The sequence below is a fragment of the Syngnathus typhle genome, linkage group LG10 (assembly GCF_033458585.1).
Source record: "Syngnathus typhle isolate RoL2023-S1 ecotype Sweden linkage group LG10, RoL_Styp_1.0, whole genome shotgun sequence".
Taxonomy (NCBI): domain Eukaryota; kingdom Metazoa; phylum Chordata; class Actinopteri; order Syngnathiformes; family Syngnathidae; genus Syngnathus; species Syngnathus typhle.
Window position 1 is genome coordinate 1,702,834 of NC_083747.1, and position 20,506 is coordinate 1,723,339.

The following is a 20,506-nucleotide window of genomic DNA, read 5'->3' on the forward strand; positions in this document are numbered from 1 at the left end:
CAGCACGGACCCTGGTTAGGGTTCAGAGTTCAACTCGCTGGAGGTCTTAAGTTGCACCTTGAAAATGTGCTCCCTTGGCTTTCTGTTTGCCGCTTTTCGAGGTCACCGCAAGGACGCGACACGTTTGAAGTGCTCGTCGGGAAACTAAGGGCGCGCCTTTCGATAAGAGATCAGAGAAGCGCTCACGCGGAACCTTGGCTCGTCCCGCTCTTCTCATGGATCTATTTGAGACTCCGACCTTGTCATCGTAGCTCGGTGACTGGCTGGTGAGGAAGTGGCTGTCCGCAGTCTGGCTCCTGCGTCAGCCTCTGACCGCCAGAGTCCCTCAGAAGAGAGGAAGGAGGGGGGCGGGGGATGTGTCTTCATGTTGATCCTTGGACTTTATCCTTGGACTTGTTTTGCTTTGAGATGTTTCCATCTGATCTTCTCACCTCAGTGGGTGTTGACGTGTGCGGGGAAAATACCATGCGGACAAAAGTAATCGGACAGGAGAATTTTTGCAGAACTCTCCAGGCTGACTTTCCAAAATGTTTGTGGCCACGCAGGTGATGACTCTGGCGGAGGCGGCGGAGGAGAACGCCTGTCAGCTGGAAGAGGCCTTTGTGCGCCTGAGGAGCTCCACGCAGCTCCTGGTGCTGCTGCTGTCACTGTGGCAGGGCCTCACACCCGAGCAGAGCAACATCTTGGAGGCCACCATGCTGCCGCTGCTGCACGACACGCCGCAACTGGTACGCACACACACATAGTGGGACAGGTGAGCAAAGTTTGCTCCGCCCCCTCCATTCTGGACTCCTCCCCCATGCTGATAGGCCCCCTAATGAGTCCTAATGACAGGTCATCATGCCTCTAATGACCAACCACACGCACGCCGACTGAGAGGGAAGAACGTTAGAGTTGAAAGAAAAAGAAGAAAAGAAGAGCGAGTTGAGAGCGGGGTCAAGAAGAGCACACGATGACAAGCGGGAAGCTGACAAGTCCAAAAGAAGGAGGTGGTGAAGGAGAAGGTCCATTTTTAAGCTATCGGCGTTCTTTTATAGGAGGATGAATGCCGTCACTTGATTAATAGAACAAGCGAGACAAGGATCTCATTTAAAAAAAAATAAAATAAAAATCTTGGCTCTCCGCTAGCAAAAATGTTCAGCGCAGTACTTTGAGACAAACGCTCCAGACAGACGACGTGACGTCCTGATCTCTCCAGTCTGGGAAATTCATTGGAGGAGCCCACTGAGTGAGAACAAGCTGGATCTCATCCCCCGTCTTCTGAAAACTATTTACAGTATCAAATATTTCTATTTTGTCTAGCCGGCCCGATATTTAATTGCCCCCCCCACCCCACACACACACTTGTCCGCATTTAAGCAAGTTTACATAATTGTGTGTGTTGTGTGAGTGCGGCCCTCCTCTGCTCTTCATCAACTTTATGGCAGCAGAGAACCAAAAAAGCTCTTTGCAGCTGTGTTTTCCAACATTTCTGGAATTTCTTTTTTTTTTATGTAGCTCAGCTGGATCACATTTAAGACGTCTTCACTTTGAATCTGACCCGGCGTGTTTGGCGTTTTATCTTCCTCGGCCAAAGGTGATTCTGAGTGTCTCCCCCTCAGGGCTGGGAGGAGAGTTGCGACGCGGCCGTGTCCCACCTCCTGAGGACGTGTCTGTCCCGTAGTCCCAAAGACCAGGCCACCACGCTGGCCCAGGCCGGCGGGCCGGTGCTGGGCCTGCCCCGAGACACGGAGCGCCTCAAGAAGCACATCACGCTGCTGTGTGAACGCCTGGCCAAAGGGGGGCGCCTCACGCTGGCCTCCGAAGCCAACGCCCAAGTCCCCGCCCAGGTCCAGAACCTGGCGGCCCCGGGTGAGTCTAAAAAACTTCCGAGACTCGATTTGAAGCTTCAATTATCGGATTAGAACCACAAGTCAGTTCATTAACTCGTGTTTGTCTTTCGTCGTCGCCGCCAGTGGTCTCGCTCGATCACACACACACCAACACGGTTACGCACACACAAACACACTAACAGCCACTGTAAACTGGGATTTATTTGCAGTCTCAGATGTTGCTTTTTTCACCCAGGCGTAGAGGTACACACTTGTTTATGTTTGCAACAACACCCACGGCAAACGTTCCCCCCTCTCTCTTTGCACACACACATACACACACACGGTGGAAAAAAGAAAAGCCCCACTCGGTGTGGGTGTTTGTGTGTAAGTGAGTGTAAATGATAGCTTTTGGGTGGTAGAACATTCCACACTTCAACACAAGCTGAGATGGACACACACAGCAATAAAAAAATAGACTTAAAATCAACAGTATCATTAAGTCAACTGACTTTTTTTCCTCCATAACATGAGTCCAAAGGTTTTGATGACATTTACTGTATAAACCAACACATAAAAAAAAAACACAAAAAGGAATCAAACATTTTGTATTTAATAGCAAAAAGTTCAAGCAAGTCGTTTAATTTTCTCCGCCAGTCGTCTGTTAGCCTAATGCTAACATCGAAACACTATGCGCAGGCTAACAGAAATTAGCTTTATTTCTTTTGTAGAGGGTCGATTCTATTTTTTATTTTGAGATTTACCGTGCAAAAGGACACTTTATAGGATCCTTTGGGTGTGGGCGGGCGTTTCCCAGAGATGTCTTTTTATTAAGTGAATGAAACCTTCTTGTGGTAGCATCACGTCAGTCTCTGAGGTTAAGACGTTTTTATAGCGCTCTAATTTAAAATTTACACTCTTGTTTGAAAACATTTATTAGGTCCCCGCGCCACTTTTATGAACACATTGAACTTGGCTTTATTGGACGACAAAAACACTAAAAATGAACACGATGAGACGCTGTAATATTTGCGACGGAAGCAGATTAAAGAAAAATCGACACATTTGATTCAGTTTGCTTTCCGAATTTTTCTTTTTTCTCAGAATCGCTTTTTGGTTATTAATCAAACCAAAGCTCAAAGTTACACACGTGCACTACTTGTACCATCGTCCGTGCGTGTGTGTGTGTGTGTGTGTGTGTTAGTTATTTTTGCAGTGCTGCGCTGGTAGCTGTGGTTTGAGGCCTGTGTCTATTTTCGACTTTTTAAAGAGAGGGGAGAGGATGGGCTTGCTGTGTGCATGTGTGTTGCACTATATATTTGTGTGTGTGTGCATATAGATAATATAGAGCGTGCATGTGCGTGCATGTGTGTTAGGTCTCGGCGCAGCTGTCCTTGTTGTGCGTCTGCGGCGTTTACAAATTGAAGAGTGGAGCTCCCTCCAGTTCTAAAAATAAACGGCGGGCCATCAATAATTAACACGAGCCTCCGCCTCCTCCAGGAAATATCAAATATTCTCCATGTCGTCATACGCGCATTAAAACATATAGCGCGGTTAGGGATGAGCACAGTTTGTCGGGAGGTTCTCGGGTCCATAGCTGATGAGGGCGTGCTTTCCCTAAGGGGGCGGGGCTTATACGCCAGACACTTTTATCGAAGCATTCTTCGTAGCGGCACACTGTAATCAGTCGGCCGGCCTATTTAAAGGGTGACGAGTCGTCACCGGGCTTTTTAACGACGAGCCGTGCGACCACAACAAATGCGAACCAATGACGAAAATGATAGAGAAGAATGTCCAGGCGACGACACCCATCTCAAAGCTCTCCTTGCCCACATGTGAGGGCATTACATAATGGATTGAGTTTTTCCCCTGCCGCTAATTTAGCCAGAAGTGGCTTTGCTAGCTCGGAATGCGTCTTCTTCCGACGTGTGTGTTTGTGTACTTGCGTCCAGGCTGTAAATAGCGTGAAGGCCGCAGGCAAATTGGCGCTGTCGGCACAGCCGTGTCACCCTCACGTTGAGGCCGCAGCCTCCCGGAATAAAGCTGGAATGTGCTGATGAGAAGCAAAACACACGGCGGGAGTATTTTGGGACCCGGCCGACGTGCTCGCTCGGCAAAAAAGAAGGTGTCGTCGGGACGACAAATCCAAACCGTCAAGGCCAAGTGTTCTTCCAGCTGTTGTCGACGCGCCCAAACCTCGTCTTTTATTTTTATTTTTCCCATTTTTCATGGGAAATCAAGCGCAACCCGCATTGTCCGTCTTTTTTGGACGGCGGAAATGCAAAAAAATCTCCCGTTCCGTGAAGGATGTTTTGCGTTTTTAGCTTCCGCCGGTTCAGCCACGCTTGATTTTCAACACATTTGAACCGTTTTTAAAAAAAAATTTAGAACTTTTTTCTTTCTAATTGTAACATTTTACTGAGTTCCCATCTTGTCGCATCTCATTCTTTGTGTGTGTGTGTGCACTGAGTAGTAGCACTCTTTTCGTACCTGATGTTGTTATAAGACACACACACACACACACACATTCCCACCAAAATTGTTAGACAGCGTTGAAGGGGGGGGGAAAAAATGTCAAAAGTCTCTGGCCTTAGAAAAACACCTGCCCAATTAAGAGCGAAGCATATCCCATTTCAAACAACTGTGTGTGTGTGTGTGTGTGTGTATGTGTGTGAGAAGCCACATGCTGCGCTCTCACCAAACTGAACAAGAGTGGCTTTAGAAAGGCCAGGATAAATATTAGAGAGGGTTTAGGCTAATCTTCACACACACACACACACACACACACACACACACACACACGTACACACAAAGGGGGCGGGGAAACATTCTCAGACAACTTAAGGTCGACATGATAGCAGACACACACACACACACAGAGGGGACACACAAAGGCAACATGTGTGCCGTGGATGTTAAGGGAAAGCAGCGTGAAACTGGGAATGATCCTCAGCGACGAGAGGAAATGAGGAGTGAGCCAGGAGGGAACTAGGGATGGAAGAAGGAGGAAGGGGAAAGCGGGGAGGAAGTTACAATGAGGAGGAGAAGGATGGAGGAGTGAGGAGCAGGAGACGGGGGAAACATCAGGAACGAGACAGGGAGGGAGGGAGGGGGTGAGGAGGACGATGATGAAGAGGAGGAGACAGGGAGGAGGGATGGACGGCAGACAAGGCGTCCAATTCATCCACCTCAGGAGCTCCTTAAATCCCTCATTGATCCCGGGACTCCAGTGGGGATTTACCCAAATGCACACACACACACACACACACACACACGCACATGCACATGCATGTTATTCAATGCCGCTTCTTTTTCTTCCTCCATGATCAATCACCTGACATCATAAAATGGCTCTCAAGCTTCTGTTTTTTAATTTTTCTGGCTGTTTTCATTTCTGCACAATCATACAATTAGTTGCGAGCAAGCCATTCGATTGGCCGAGAGTCGCTCCATGAGCTGAGCGGTTGCTTGTGCATAAAACAGAATCCCGCGTCGTTTCGTCCGAAAAGAATCATCGTGCTAATGCTAACGTATATCGTTTAGGCTGCGCGGAGTCCATCGCGGAGCTGGCGGGAGACGAGACGGAGGAACCTCAGGACGCCACCAAGTTTATCAAGAAGAAACAACCTTCCAAGAAAATCAAGAAAGGTAAGGTCGTGAATTCGCATCACTCAGTGCTGCCAAACATTTTGTGGCCCGTTGTGGTACTGCATTGACAATTGTAGCAATGTAAAAACACAATAGCTTAAAGAACGGGTTCCTTTGTGTAAAACCGACTCGTTTCCAAGACCCCACCCGACCCCGCCACCTCCTCTCCAACATATTAAGCAGACACGGACGGCCTGAGGCTCTTGCGTCGTCTTCATGTGCGGTCGGTATGTGTGGCTCCAGGACAGGAAGTGACTTTTGATGGACTTGAAAGGCATCAAAAGGTGTCTGCTAGGCAGGACGTCAGATCGGAGACCCCCACGCACACTCAGATGTGACACACTTCTAAGATGCCTCTGATTCTGCAGCCCACCTGGAATTATAGACACTACACACACACAATGAGCCCGCGAACATGCATTAACTCTCGACTTGAACTCTGACAATACAGCCAGTGTTTTATTGATTTGCTAATCGCTAACAGCGTGCGTCCGTCAATTGCTAACCGCGTGCCTATTTTTGCATCCGTTAATTGCTAAGATCCCGCGGCCTCATCCTCAAACACAGCCGCGCATTCACGTTAGCCACAAACACCCGCTGTTAGCTTCCAAGGCTGGCTAGTGTTTATTCGGAGCGCAGGATGGTACCCATTAGCAGGCTTCATTAGCAATTAGCCGAGAGTGTTAGCATGACGGTAGCGCTCGTCCATTCGCCGCGTCAAAGCCGTTGGCGGAGTTCGACCAAGGTCTCATGTGTTTTTTCTGTGCAAGTGTGTGTGTAATAATATAAATAGCTCAAAGGCATAGTGTCTGTCCTGATCTGCCTCACAGCTCCCTGGTTCAGGGTTCGAATCTACCTCCAAGACTAATTTGTTTGCGTCTGTGAACGTACGTGCCAAGACTCTTTTTATTTACATGACACGAACTTGTAACTTGTAATTATTTGAAAGCAGGAATTGGACACTTTCCGCAAGTCAGCAGTAAATGTTGCGCCTTGCCGTGGAGTAGAGGGTTGGACTCTGGTAATCTGGTGAGGGGTGAACTTTTTAAATTCTATGTTTTTAGCCTTAGATGCGTGTTGGAGCGCCGCAGCAGTTCGTATTTTTGCCTCTTCGGGGGGGGTTCCGTGGCCTTCAAATTGGTGCGTTGACTAAATTACAGCTGGCTTTCTGGAACATGCGTCCCAACTCAAACATGTCCAGTGCGTCCTTCTCAAAATAACTGCACTCACGTATGCCGCTCACACTCGCCTTCCTCGTGGGTGTCCCGAACCCCGCAAACCCAAAACGCCCTCGACGTCCCGTCTCCTCGATGGACAAATCGTAATTTTTTTTCCCTCTGATGCAATGCAAGTAAATACATTTAGCGCATAGCCTTTCTTTAGATAAGTCCGACTAGCTTAATGCTAATAAACAATACCGAAGACGGGCGGACAAATTGTGGTCCTCGAAACCTTTAAGCGATTGATAATTGAAGACGGTGGAGCAACACATGTAGACACACGATAGAACATTTCTCACAAGCATATATTATTTATCTTTTGTGAAGAATGACAGAAAGAACAATTAGCGTGTTCATTTTCTTATGTACTCGGCAACATCATACGAAAATGGGAGGCTCCAATAGATCGTTGTTTACGGCTTAGCGTCCTAGTTTCACATTATCCCGCAAGTTTTCTTTTTTTGAATTCCCTCGGTGATGTCGTTAGCCCGAACGCTTGCATATAAAAGAAGATTGAAAGCAGGATTAGTCCAAAACGGGCCCGTGTGTGCGTTTTTAAGTACGAGTGTGTGTAATAGTCGCCCGGTTGTTAAACGCTACCATTGAGGACATGACCTCATCACAGTAAACAAAAGATGAATTGGAGCTAATCAATGGCACGTGCAACATCCAACTTTAACGAATAGCCACACCACGTGAAGCAAAGGTCCGTCAACGCGCGCCGCCGGGCTTTAACGCGAGCATAGCGTCGTCGCTAATGTCGCTGCCGGCCGCATTATCCCATTGGCTATTTCGGGCTCACATCAAATGCTGCCGGCTATTATGTAAACATGTTCCACATATTTCTTATCATTGTCACCAGTGGAAAGTCGAATGCGCTCGTAAGCCCCGCGACAGCCGCTAGCTCCCGTCGCTGACCTTCAGCAACCTTTGCAAAGCGCGGTTTTATAATCTGACTTTGATGCCGGATAAACACCGTAATCCAATCCCATTTGACACAAAGTGCGGCGTGGTTTTTTAATGCGTGTTGGTTGGCAGCCAATCATTGGAAAACACGGAAGCGCTAAGTCATGGGAAAGAACCGAAACAGCGAGTGTTATTATTTTGATGAGCGCCACGGACAAAGCATACATCCTTTCGGCGAGGGCCGTCACGCTTTGCTCACGTAGCGTGCAACACGTAACACGTGTGAAAGACTCGCGTTCAGGTTGTCGCTCCTCGGGGAACGGCCGTCAGGAATGAATGGTCTTCCTCTGGGATGCCTGGCGGAGGAAGCCAAACTTCCAGAGTGGAGGAAGTTTAACTTTGCTGCTGCTGCTTTTTACATCACAAAGTTTTGCCGCTAAGCTAATATTTAGCGGTTACTTTAGCGCTAAATTACCGCACATTAGATTACTTTGGCAGTTTATTTATTTTTTATTGATCTATTTTTGATTGTCAGGTTCCTCTCATGCAAGTTCTATATTCTCCCTTCCTTAGCCTTTTTTTTTTTTTTTTTTTTTTTTTAGAATCACTCCAAGTCACAATTGTTTTTTCAGAACTCCCAATAAACTTTCATATGTAATTGTGGTTTGCTATACGAATATATTTATACACGTGTTGGATATAAGTAAGGCTACGCGCTCTCCAAGCAGCCTTTGGAATAAAGCCCCCTTTGTGTGGACATTTCTCAAACCCCCAAAACTTATCTCCACAAGTCCCTCAGACAGCTTGTGCTTTTTTTTTTTCTTCTTCTTTCTTTCTTTCTCCACGGCGCACCCACCCAGCCACACATTTATGTTATTACTTATAATTTCGTCACTCCCGTTTGATCCTTAAAACGAGAAAAAATGTGCAACAAATTGACTTTTTCGCCCAAATATCTGCTCACATTAACATCCATTATCGAAACGTTCATTTTGTGAACGGATGCATTCATAAAAGTGCGCGGCGGCGTGCGCGCCGCCCGCCCGCCCGCCGTGTAAAGTTTATCAAAGGAGACGTGTCAATTAGCAGGGGGGTACACAAGGCAGAGCCCGAGTTCAAAGTTCAAGTTGGGGGTTATTCGTCAGCTGTCACTAACTATAAAAACTTACTGTGTTCCTCCACACACACACACACACATCTTCATGCGTGTGTGCCCGGCCTGACAAATGTGCATTTTCCCCCGCTATGTAAACAATCATGATTCACTGTGACTTTAAAGACCAAGCTAACATATATTTTTATACGCTTGAAAAATGAAGAGCGCTCGGCCGCGTAAAATCAACACGATCATAAAAACGATGTTTTGCGGGTTCGCCTTTGAAAGACAAACAAAAAAGCTACGGACCACATGCCGCGCGTTTGTTTATGGATCGTGTTACATGGCGTATTACGGAACGTAACGTGCGGCGGACATGTTCTGTCCTCACTCTGTCGTGTTATCAAACATGTCAAATCAAATCATATGACGGGAAACATACAAGTATGCGGTATGACGGCTTCTGTGTAGCGACGGATTCTTACGTAAAGCCATTTATTTCCTATCCTCGATATCCATTTAAAACGGAAAATGCGGTGAGGCCGCTTAACTAAGATGACCCGATGGCCGCAAGTTCTTTTTATAGACGGAGTAGAAGGAGCGGAGCGTGAATCGGAGCGCTTCCTTGGCGTGTTCAGTGTCAGTTTTGCTCACAGCCTTGGCGCTGGCTCAAGACAAAGAACAAAGCGCCACCGCAGACGTCAAGACGTTGCCCCCCCCCGCACCCATCCTGTGTGTGTTTAAGTGATTAAGTGCGCCTGTGTGTGAAAAAGTGTGTTAATGTGTTGCTAACTGGTGTCAGCGACATCGTCTGAAGCGAACTGGTGTTAGCGACATGGTCAGAAAGTTACGGCAAATCTTACCAAAAATAGTGATGCCTTTCATGGCAAGACGGCTATCAGAAAAATGGAAAGCGATATTGTGCCTGTTTCTATTTTCGACCGAGACAATGGTGTCTGGAAGCTAGCCTCAGGTTACGTACGATGTGCGTGTTTGTCGTAAGGGCGATGTCATGTTTGCTTATGGTTTCATATTATCCGGTTGAGTATAGCAAAACAAATTTGGATAAATAAAGGTGAAGTACAAACGTTTTTTTTTCCCAACAGCACAGTACGAGTATCACCCGTTGAGTACGTACCGATACCAAGTACCGATACATTTAGTACTTTTGATATCCTAGATTTCTTTGAACACAATGACAAACAATTGCAGCCATAATATTTAATAATGTACCAAATTGCCGCAGCATAGCGCCATCTACTGCAAAGGAGGACTAACTCCATGTCGGATTTATTTTACCTTAAGTATCGGCGGCTGATATCTGCAGCCTTCGCAAGTATTTAATACAGAAAAATAATGCCGGTTAAGACCGATACTTGGTATTGATCCTCTTAAAAAAAAAAAAAAAACGGTGTGTGTGTCACTGAATGTTTATAACTTAATGTGTGTGTTTGTGCGTGGGTGTGTGATCACAGACGACAAGATTAGTTCCCTTCATTAGCGACCAGGCTCTGCTCCATGGCAAATATTGGACCCGTGGAAATCAAACAGTCACACACACACATTTTGAGGATACACACCTGAAACACTCATCTAATGAACTCGTGGTCCTGGACATTTATTCAGCAAATGGTCGTAGGCAAACACACGTGCACACCCACACACACACATGAATGATCTGATCCACGTACACACTTCACATGGAGCTGACAACACGCACACAACACAATGATGCCAAAGTAAACGGGGGCCACAGGTTGCGGCTGGACGGCAGCTTTAATTATTTCCAGCGACTAATGAGACTCGATCAGTTCCAGACAGACGCGCTCGCCCCGGCTGAGGCGCATCGCCGCTTCCGTCCACAAACACCCACGCGACCACCGCAGACGCCGCTGCCGCTGGTTAGCCGCGGCCTGCCAGAAGGCCCCCCCCGCCATCAAGCGGCCATCTGTGCTCATGCTAATGCTAGTTCTCCTAGCGTGGCTACTTTGCATCCAACAAGCTAACGACTCCAGCAATCTCCGGGGCGCGATTACACGCTTGAAGAACACACAATTGTGTTTGCGTGTGCGTTTCAGAGAAGCCAGATGGGTCACGTTGTGGCGGTCGCGCACGGCAAGCCGGTCATTTGCTTGTGCTTACGTTCACAACACAACCGCACAGGCCGCACGCGTGCAAAAATGCACACAATCTTTTTTTTCCCCAGTCGCCCCCACACGCACACACAGTATGTGGCTAGCTGCTGCGCTTGCCATTAGTGCAGGAAGTTGGTTTAATGCAAACAAAACTTTAGGCCACGCCCACAGGAAGTTGCACTGATAGTGTCAAGCTAATGTGTGCGCGCTTCAGCGCATCTGCACAGACATAGACACGCAAACTAATCTAAGAATAATAGCAGCGTGTTCAGAGTCGATAACAAACACGATCTTTTGTGTTTCCGAGCGATTTGAAACTTTTCGCTAACGCGTCCAAGGCATTTATAGCATGCTAGCATCAACGGGCAGATGGATTGACTGGACATAAAATAACATCGGTATTCTTGTCACAGCTGTCCATCCAAAATAAGTAGCCAGGAAATGCTTATTTACAAAGTCAGCATTCCCAAAGCCAAAATGTTTGTTGGGAATGCGGCCTCGGCCCGTGTTTCTCGACGACTTTCACGTTGCAGACGGATTCTCTTCCAATGAGCCGCTCCAGATAGGCTAGCTATAATTACGCCGCCTGTGCGGTTCTTTGTCAAACGGCTCCGCCGACTGCACATTCCGGCATTTTGTGTATTTTTACAACCCCGTAACGCTGGCCGCCGCTTTGTCACTTAACCACACACACGACGGGCATAGTTTGGTAAAGTACTTTACTCTCGCTTCTTTGGTATATAGTTGTGTGACGAAGACTCTGGTTAAAAAAAAAATATATATATAATTTTTGGCGCATACATTCTTTGAAAGTATTTGAAAAGTGCCTTTGAATGAACACGAGCGCGCATCCCTCGCGGCAGACAGTCATGACGCGATGCTCACTTGAAAGACCAGTATGCTCGGTCGGTGTGTGCGTGTGGACAGACAGCAATTAAGTGGGAACATCCCAGTGGGACCAGTAGTGCCGACTCCATCAATCCTACCGCAAACCGCTGGAATGTCTGCAGGGATGTGCCGGCGTGCGCAGCGCACTCTCTCTCACTTTGTTGTGATGGCTCAGGAGAGTGTGTGTGTGGAAGTGGCTGTTTGATTTTGGGAAGCACACAACCTGACGTGCTCGCTGAGCTTAAATGAACTTCTTGAGGGAGTGTCTTGAAAAGAAGTAAAAATGGACTCGTTTGGGCTGGTGGAAAAGGAGGCTTTTATTTTTTAGCACTGGCTTGAAATGACTGAAGAACTTTGATGTTTGGTCTGAAAAGCACTGGAGGAGAAACACATTGTGTAGACAGCTACAGATTAGGGAAAGGAATTTAAAAATGGATTTTTTATTAGATTTTTTTTTGCCGATTCGTTTTACTTATTACTCTAAAGTAGATCAGGGAAAGGAATTTAAAAAATTACTTTTTTCTGAATTTTTTGCTTGCCGATTCTGCTTACTTATTACTCGAAAATAAAAAAAATAACTCTAAATAATAAATATAATAATAAAATAATAAATAGAATGACCATGTTTTGTGGCCCCCAACTCCCGGTCAATTTATTTTTAGAGCCACCGACTCATTTTACAGCTGGAATACACTACTTGTACTCATCACAGCACACATATGCAACATTGCTTTCATTGTGCCGGCGTGTGTGTGTGTGTGGGGGGGGGGGGGGGGATACGAAGGGGTTAAAGCAGGGAAGTGCTGGAGCCAGAGAGATTGACCCAGACATGACCTGCCTATGAGAACATGGCTGCACGCGCACACACACCAGAATAAGGACAGAACAATCTCATCATGACTCGTCTTTAACGTCTACTACTAAAACTAATATAAACTCCACACCTGCGCCTGAATAACAAATCATTCTTATTTTAACAAAACAAAACAAAAAAATGCCCAACGAAACAATGACTTTCCGGCAAAGGGCCAATCAGATAGCGGCGCCTCGCCGCTTTGGAAGCACATCAGCCGTGAAAAACATTCTGCAACGAGCCGCTCGGGTTCATAAGCGGCCTTATATGCTCGTGTGTGTGTGTGTTGCGGTGTTTTCTCTGGAAGTGGTAACGACTTGTACCCGCCGACGCCGCTCTGAAAGTACCACACTTAGCCGTCATTAAGTCCTAAACGACGTCAGTCCGCTTCCACCGCGCCACTCGATGATTTGGTCCGTGGAAAAATACTTCCGAAATTTCACTCCGGAGGATAATCAGACAAAATTGGCGTCAGAGGCATCCAATGGGAAAGAGGGGGGGGGGAGTAATGTAACGACAAAATGGTAACTTTACGGGAACTGACTTCCCTCTCCTTGTCTATATTTGACTTTAATTGTAGCATCTCTGCCCCCTCTCATTCCGCCATCTCCGTGGCAACCAAAAACAGCTAACCTTTAGCGTCCGCCACATAAAGCTGTCATCAGTCGGCCTCATTATTTTTTTTTTTGGGCCAGCACCTGTACAATTCCCTTCCCTGGTCATCACACACGCATCTCCACGATCTTGGCAAAGGCTCCAAGTCATCAAGTTGACTTGGAAGTCAGGTGGAGACGAGCTAACTGGAGCCAAAGCACGGTGCGAACGTGAAACAGACTCCAGCTGAGGTCATCTGGCCTTTACGTCGCTTCTCTCCGTCCCTCAATAAATAATCACGCACACACCGGCTTTGCCGTACGTGAGGGAGGGAGCGCCCGCCGAGGGCTGTAAAAGCCAGAGATGAATGTGGCGGCGAGGCGAGAAGACAGCTGATAAGACAGCGTGTTCGGCGGTGATGTCATCATGACAAGTGCTTGCCAGTGCAGATGTGTGTATGTGTAGGGGGGGCGGGTCGATTGGTGAAATCTCTTGTTATGGACTTTAACATTGCAATTAATGAGGAGGACAAAATAAGATATTTTAGCTCTGTGTAATTTTTTCCAGATTCATCAAAATGCTTGGCTACCGTAATTTTCGGACTATAAGTCGCACCGGAGTATAAATTGCACCAGCCATAAAATGCCCAAAAAAGTGAAAAAAAACATATATATGTACATAAGTCGCCCCCCCCAAATTATGAAAAGATAACGCGATTTATAGTCCGAAAATTACGGTACTTTCTTCAAAGATTCCTTTAAAATTGTTACGCCCAACGTGGGGCTCGAACCCACGACCCTGAGATTAAGAGTCTCATGCTCTACCGACTGAGCTAGCCGGGCTCATGCTAGCTAGCCAACATTTCTGTCACAGTACCCTGGCTAATATAGTTCACTTGGGTGGGCCTGGAATGTATCCTGCAAGGTTGACTAGCCACTTCGAATGTATGTTGTTAGTTGTTCCTTATAATAAACGCCGCTAATGAGTGCGTAACGCGCTGGCTGTAGTAAACCTAGCGCAGGCCGTGTTCGGAGCGTCCAAGGCAAACAGAGGGATGATTCTGGACGGGAAGGAAGGAAGGAAGCAAGTGTAACGGCGAACAGAACAGGAAGCAATCTGTCTGAACGAGTGAGAAAACACACGCACGCTCGGCGCTCGCCTTCGCCAAGGCGTGTGAACGCTGCCGCGGGAAAGAAAGAAAGAAAGAATGAAAGAGTCCGGAGAGTAATGAAGCACAAATCCACCTCCTACGAGTGTGTTTGAGCAGCTGCTTGTTTTTTTTTTGCTTCAGCAAACACCTCCAAGTGAACGCTGGCAAACTCGGCGATACGCACATACAGATGCGCTTCGTTTCTGAGCAAATAGCATTCTGACAATCTGCTCACTGATGCGTTTAGAAAAGACACACCATTGAATTAGAACGTGTTATTACAACAACGTGAAGCATTTGGCCAGCGATTTTATAGTCGTCCCAGACGGGAGAAAATCCACTTCTCCAAATAAGATGTCGAGCGTGCTTGCTTCAAGCTGTTTATAGGAGTTGCCACTCTCACTTTAAACTTACTAGAAAACGGACACTCCGTTAAAAAGTTCAACCCGACCACCTCGGGAAATTCCTCTCGCTTAATGCTAGCATAACATAACCATAGCATAACCTTTGTGTGCCTCTTCTCACTTCAACGCTGCTCAGTACTGCCCCCCCATTCTGTGGCATGACGCGGTACTACACCAAAGGTGCGTCATTTCAAATTTAGACTTGCGAACGATGAATCGTGATATCGGGACAGGTTGGGGGCACTGCATTTCATAATTTATGATATTACTGCAGAAAATCGTGATGACAGCAGCACATAAAAAAGAAATACATAATATATATTCTCGACAAGACATTGGTAACCCGATAGGCACCGCAAGACTCATATGCAACTTTTAACGATTTATTGTAAGCCGTAGGAAAAAATTCCTAACGCCGGTGTTTTAAACACAATAGCTAACATCTTACAGATGTGTGCGCGCGCCGACGTACGTGCGCGGGGCGGAGAGTCCCTTCGATTTACGGCACGTGGGATAAAACGGTTCTAAGTTAGATAAATAAGTCATATACTATGGATGTGTCTCGCCCACTCTCGCTCTCTGCGGGACACACTGCTGTCTTTGTTCCCTGTGAGCAAACACACACACACACACTTGATCTCTTTGAAAGAATACGCTGCGTATTCTTCGGGCCACACGTGCACCCGCTAAGCGCTCGCATCCTTTCACGCAAACAAGCTTAAAGCAGCTCCTCATAAATAAGCATCGCTGCCAAAGTGTCAACGCCGCTGACATGTTCTCGTATCGCGAGCCGCCGCGTGCTATCAGGATTAGCGTGGAATGTACGCGCTTCCTCCCACCGTCTGAGCATCCTCCGCCCTGAGAGCAAGCTTCATTTTGCCCCCCCCCCTCCCCTTCCCTTCCATATATCACTGAAGCAAACTCTCTGGGCCTCTAATCACGGCGACAGACTTTCCTGATGATCATTACCAACTTCCCAAGTCCATTTCTCATTCTCCACATTAGCGAAATGACGGTGCTTACTTTTTGGACAGCCCGCGAGTGAGACATGATAAAAGAAGGCATTGAGCTGTAGCTCGCACACATATTTAAGTACAGTTGCTCTCCCATGACCACCTCCTGTACCTGGAGACCTCTCTGTCTCGGACCCCCTCTGCGCTTCCGTGTTTGTGTCTGTCTGCCTCGGCGACTCGCCCCAATCGGACCGTGTCGGTGAAGAACAAGCGTGTCAGTGAAGGACACATCAGAGAAAAAAAAAAATCATGTGTAAAGCTTGAGTCAATGAAGGATTGTACATTTATTTATAAAGGACAAGTCATAGCTGTTGTTTTTATTGTAAGGGGGGTGTGGCCGATTTGGCACGGTCCTAAAAGGCAAGCGCCCAACGTGGGGCTCGAACCCACGACCCTGAGATTAAGAGTCTCATGCTCTACCGACTGAGCTAGCCGGGCTTGTCGAAAAGTCCTGCAACCTTTGGACAGCGAGACCGGATCGTTTGTTTAAATACACTCATGGCTTGCCAGATAAACAGTGTCACAATTCTTTTGGACAACTTCCTGTGACTGTTTGCTCTCATTTATTTACATGCATACTTTGGTGTCATTTTGCAGGTGAATGCATGCTTGGATACATGTGTGTGTGTGTGTGTGTGCGTGTGTACATATGCATTTGATTTATGGCCAAATCGCTGCCAGGCTTTGGGAGTGCTAAGATAAACGACGAAACCAACAATAGCGCTTGTTTTAAACCCTCGTGTGTCGCAGTAACAGTAACTGTTAAGTGTCACAATACGCAGGAACACTCTTCAAGTGACAGTTACGTCAAAGAGTGAAAGGCTCCTTAAAGTATAGAGTGATGCTCTGTCTCCTGTCAATTGGACTGAATAACACAAGCCCGGCTAGCTCAGTCGGTAGAGCATGAGACTCTTAATCTCAGGGTCGTGGGTTCGAGCCCCACGTTGGGCGCTCCTCTTTTGTTCATGATTGATTGTTCATGTCAAATCAGAACCTGCTTGCCCGACGTGGACGTCATTCCTCTTGAGACGTTTGCTTCCCGTTTTTACTTATTTCCAACTCCTTGATATATTTGGAGCTTTGTGTGTGTGTCCCTGCTACTGTGTGTGTCCATGGCAACAGTGACACTGTTAAGTGGAGGCAAGAAACGCAGTATGTGCAAAGAATCTTAATAGTTAAACAGTGGAGACTTTGTGTTTACGAGTTGAATCGAGGCAACAAGAGTATAAATGTCCGTCGCCAGTCACTCTGACTCCACACAGGCCCGGCTAGCTCAGTCGGTAGAGCATGAGACTCTTAATCTCAGGGTCGTGGGTTCGAGCCCCACGTTGGGCGCTTGCTTTTTGGCTGGACGTTGAGATATTTCCCAAATATACTTAATCAGAAAGTTAATGATGTGTTTCATACGAGCAGACTTATCCCGATTTCATAGTCACAAAAAAAGTCATTTTGAGCAGACCACCGTACAGTTGTCTTCATGTTGGGGTGTTAGCAGGGCGTTTCTGTCCAGAGAGAAAATATCCCTCAAGACCGCGGGAATGAATTTGCCCACTAAACCACACCCAGCTCGCTGGCCAGCAAGTATTGAAGCTGTGCCCTTCACATCTTGTGATTTTTCCTACCAGGATTTATTCAAAAAGATCTCGCCCAACGTGGGGCTCGAACCCACGACCCTGAGATTAAGAGTCTCATGCTCTACCGACTGAGCTAGCCGGGCTTGCTATCAGATGTGGATGTCCGTCAAATGCTTCCGCTTCGTATGCTGTGATGGATTTGAGTCCACAAGGTATAAATGTCACACTTGAGAAAAAGAGTCCCGAAATAGATTTTGAGTGATTGTGAGAGCAGCCATTTTGTAGCTTTCCCAACATTTAAACCTAAATGACCCACAACGTCTTCTCATTTTACACATTTAGCCGGCGAATTCCATCTTGAAGGAGAGACGTGGAAATACCAACTATGACAGGAAGCTAATGGCTAAAACTAACATCGGAGAGTCCGGAGCCGGGAAAACGTTGGGAGCACCTGCGCGGCCGTCCGTCAACTGCTTTCTCCGGGGAGCCCTCGCGAACGTCCGCAAACATTGACGTTGTAAAACAAGATGGCAGCAAGCGACAAAGCGCACGTCTGTAGACTAAACACTTTTTTTCCCTCTCCTTTGCGACACCGAGGCGCTGAGTCGGCGTCGGGAAACCCAGCCTAGCGTCGTTCCAGTCGCCGGCCGGCCGGCATCTCGGGAATACCGTTATTATATATGAGCGGCCGAGGTGTTTCATTTTCGCTAACGAGACCAAACACTGAGTTCTTCTTGTCCTCCATGTCAGCTGCATATGATATCATAATTCTATCTTCTGAATGACCCAATTTGTGCGCTAAGCTAAAAGGCTCCGGCTCCATTGTCACCGCCGTTATTTTTTTTGTTCCCGACCGACAAAAACAAAACCCGGCAACAATAGTCGCGGTGCGTATGAGATGGGGATCTGCGGATTATCTGCGGTGCGTTCAAGGCCCGCATGTTCCGCTCGCTCGGGACTGTTAGCAGCGCCGCATTCAACTGCACGCAGCCGTCGTCAAAATAGAGGCGGCTGCACACACCGCCCGCAGCGAGCGTGTGTGTCTGTAGGTGCGTTTGTGCCTTTCAAAAAATCCGATGTTATTGTTATTCACATAAAAATGTTTTGCTTCAGTTTGCATAAAAAAAAACATGGAAAGAGAACATTGAAAATAAATGATGGCACATTAAGTCGCAATATTAGGGAAAGAAAATCCAAATCACACACACACAGTGAGGGAGACATCAGTCTGTGGTCCGTAAATGTTCTCATGGAGATAAGAAGAGCGTCTCATTGTAGGCAGACAACTATCCTCTTATCATCTCATCCCGCAGCCAGTCCAAGCTGCCGCTAGTGTGTGTAGCGTATGTGTGTGTGTGTGTGAGTGTGTGAACATGTGTCTTGGATGGCCTTCGGGAGGGTGGAGAGCGGGCTGGCTGGGGGTCCTCCAGTTAAGTGGCGGTGCTTTGTAATGCAACAGGTGCTGTTGTCGCTCAATTTGTCCGCCTGCTAGTGTGTGTGTGTGTGTGCGTGTGACAACAAAAGTCAGAGCTAATCCCATCTGAGAGGCGCTGCGACGGCTCGTCTGAGGCCCGACAAAGGGCTCGTTAGCATTCCCAGCGCCCGTCTGAGGTCACATAATAAACGAGCCACATCATGGATGTTGAGGCGGCTCGGCAAGAAAAGTGTGTGAAAAGAAATCAAAGAAATTGCCCGTGTTAATTGTCTTTTCCAGTATGGAGTCCCTCAAGGTTCCATCTTTGACCCAGTTCAGTGTCCCCTCCTGACAATGTCGTCCTTGTCATTCAGATAAAGACAAGAAAGTCTCCAGCGAGCCATCAGAGGGCGCCGTCAGAGAAGAGCCGGTGGTGGCGGACCAGGTGAAGAAGAAGGAGTCCTCCAAGGAGAAGAAGGAAACCAGGAAGGAGTCAAGCAAGGAGGTCAAAAAGGAGTCGTCGTCTTCCAAGGAGAGGAAAGAGCGAGACAAGGAGGCCGCCGGCAAAGAGACAGGAGACAAAAAAGTATCCAAAAAGACATCTGCGAGCAAAGTTAAAGAGAAGAAAAAGGACCCAGAAGCTGGAGAGGCCTGAGTATGAGGTTTGACCCCTGAACCCCCTTTCCTAACCAGAACTGACGAAGGACTCACACCTGAGATACACAATATCATGGAAGTAATCGTTAGCATTTGTATCGTAGATTTTATATCGACCAAAAGTGTCCACCTTCCACCAGGAAACACTTTATTTGAATAATGTGAGCTCAGGGTAAAAAGTGGCACCTACGGCAACAGCTAGCATGTTAGCATTCATGTCGTCAATGAAAGCCAAAAATAAGAAGGCGTGGCATGGCAGGCTCTTTGTAACATAGGCAACGTTTTTTTTTTTTACGTCCTTGTAGATAGAAAAGAACATGAAATAGAAAACACAATAAAAGTCCATTAAGACACTTTTGAGTCTCCTTTTATTTACTGCTCACTTTTTTTGTTCTTGTCTTTACCTCTTTTGTTTTATTATTTAGATTGAATTCATCCAGCGCTAAATGTTAGCTCCTTGTGTTGGAGATGCAGGTCTAAGTCCAGGCTCAGCTGGAACACACATACACACAGACACACACACACACACACACACACACAGGGTCTTTGAGGGCCAGACCTGTCGGCTGCAGGAGGCTTTAACCCCGGGGCCGGGGCGGGGGGCTCCGACCCGGCAGCCCTCCCGTCCGCCGGCAGGAAACGTCATGTCTGGTCACTTTCTCCTTCTTTTCCTTTTCCTCTGCTTGTGAGTGGCTTCATCTGCTAGCGGTTAGCCACGCTTTGTTTGCATTTAGCTCTTATCTAGCGCTTATCCGCTAACAGTGGCGCGACATTTGGAAGATGATTGTAAAGTTCCCCCAGCGCCGACATCAACACGACCAGGCTGTATTTATATTTCGTATTTTTCTTTCTAGTGTGTTAAATATTTCTGACACTTTTGGTATAATATTGTGAGACCGTCAGTAACAAACGTAATATGATTTTAAATTGAATTCACAAGCCAGATGGGAGGCTCGAGTCGCACCGAATGTTGTATATTACAGTCCAGCCTGGCGGGAATTCACCAGAAAGTGCAGATTACCCAATCCAGGCATGGCTGTTAAATTTAATCTTATCAAATGGCCTTGAAAACAAACAGAATATAATTGCTCACTTGATTAATTTTAATTTTTTTAATTGAATTTTAATTGATTTATTTGTTTA

At 47.0% G+C, this 20,506-nt stretch overlaps 1 protein-coding gene and 5 non-coding genes across 8 annotated transcripts in view; 3 read left to right on the plus strand and 3 right to left on the minus strand.

Moving 5' to 3' along the window:
- The window catches only part of bbs9 (Bardet-Biedl syndrome 9), a 44,901-nt gene extending 25,185 nt beyond the window's left edge, over window positions 1–19,716 (plus strand). For all 3 annotated transcript variants that reach the window (XM_061289769.1, XM_061289771.1, XM_061289770.1), the window contains 4 exons: window positions 546–728; window positions 1,602–1,851; window positions 5,355–5,459; window positions 19,081–19,716. In XM_061289769.1, coding sequence (XP_061145753.1) covers window positions 546–728; window positions 1,602–1,851; window positions 5,355–5,459; window positions 19,081–19,361 — 819 coding nt within the window. In that variant the 3' untranslated portion in view covers window positions 19,362–19,716. The remainder of the gene's footprint in view (window positions 1–545; window positions 729–1,601; window positions 1,852–5,354; window positions 5,460–19,080) is intronic.
- trnak-cuu (transfer RNA lysine (anticodon CUU)) lies at window positions 13,921–13,993 on the minus strand. Its single transcript has one exon. It is a non-coding gene; the product is annotated as a tRNA-Lys (tRNA).
- On the minus strand, window positions 16,084–16,156 carry trnak-cuu (transfer RNA lysine (anticodon CUU)). Its single transcript has one exon. It is a non-coding gene; the product is annotated as a tRNA-Lys (tRNA).
- On the plus strand, window positions 16,597–16,669 carry trnak-cuu (transfer RNA lysine (anticodon CUU)). The gene has a single exon. It is a non-coding gene; the product is annotated as a tRNA-Lys (tRNA).
- Window positions 16,981–17,053, plus strand: trnak-cuu (transfer RNA lysine (anticodon CUU)). Its single transcript has one exon. It is a non-coding gene; the product is annotated as a tRNA-Lys (tRNA).
- trnak-cuu (transfer RNA lysine (anticodon CUU)) lies at window positions 17,363–17,435 on the minus strand. The gene has a single exon. It is a non-coding gene; the product is annotated as a tRNA-Lys (tRNA).
- Window positions 19,717–20,506: the final 790 nt, after the last annotated feature.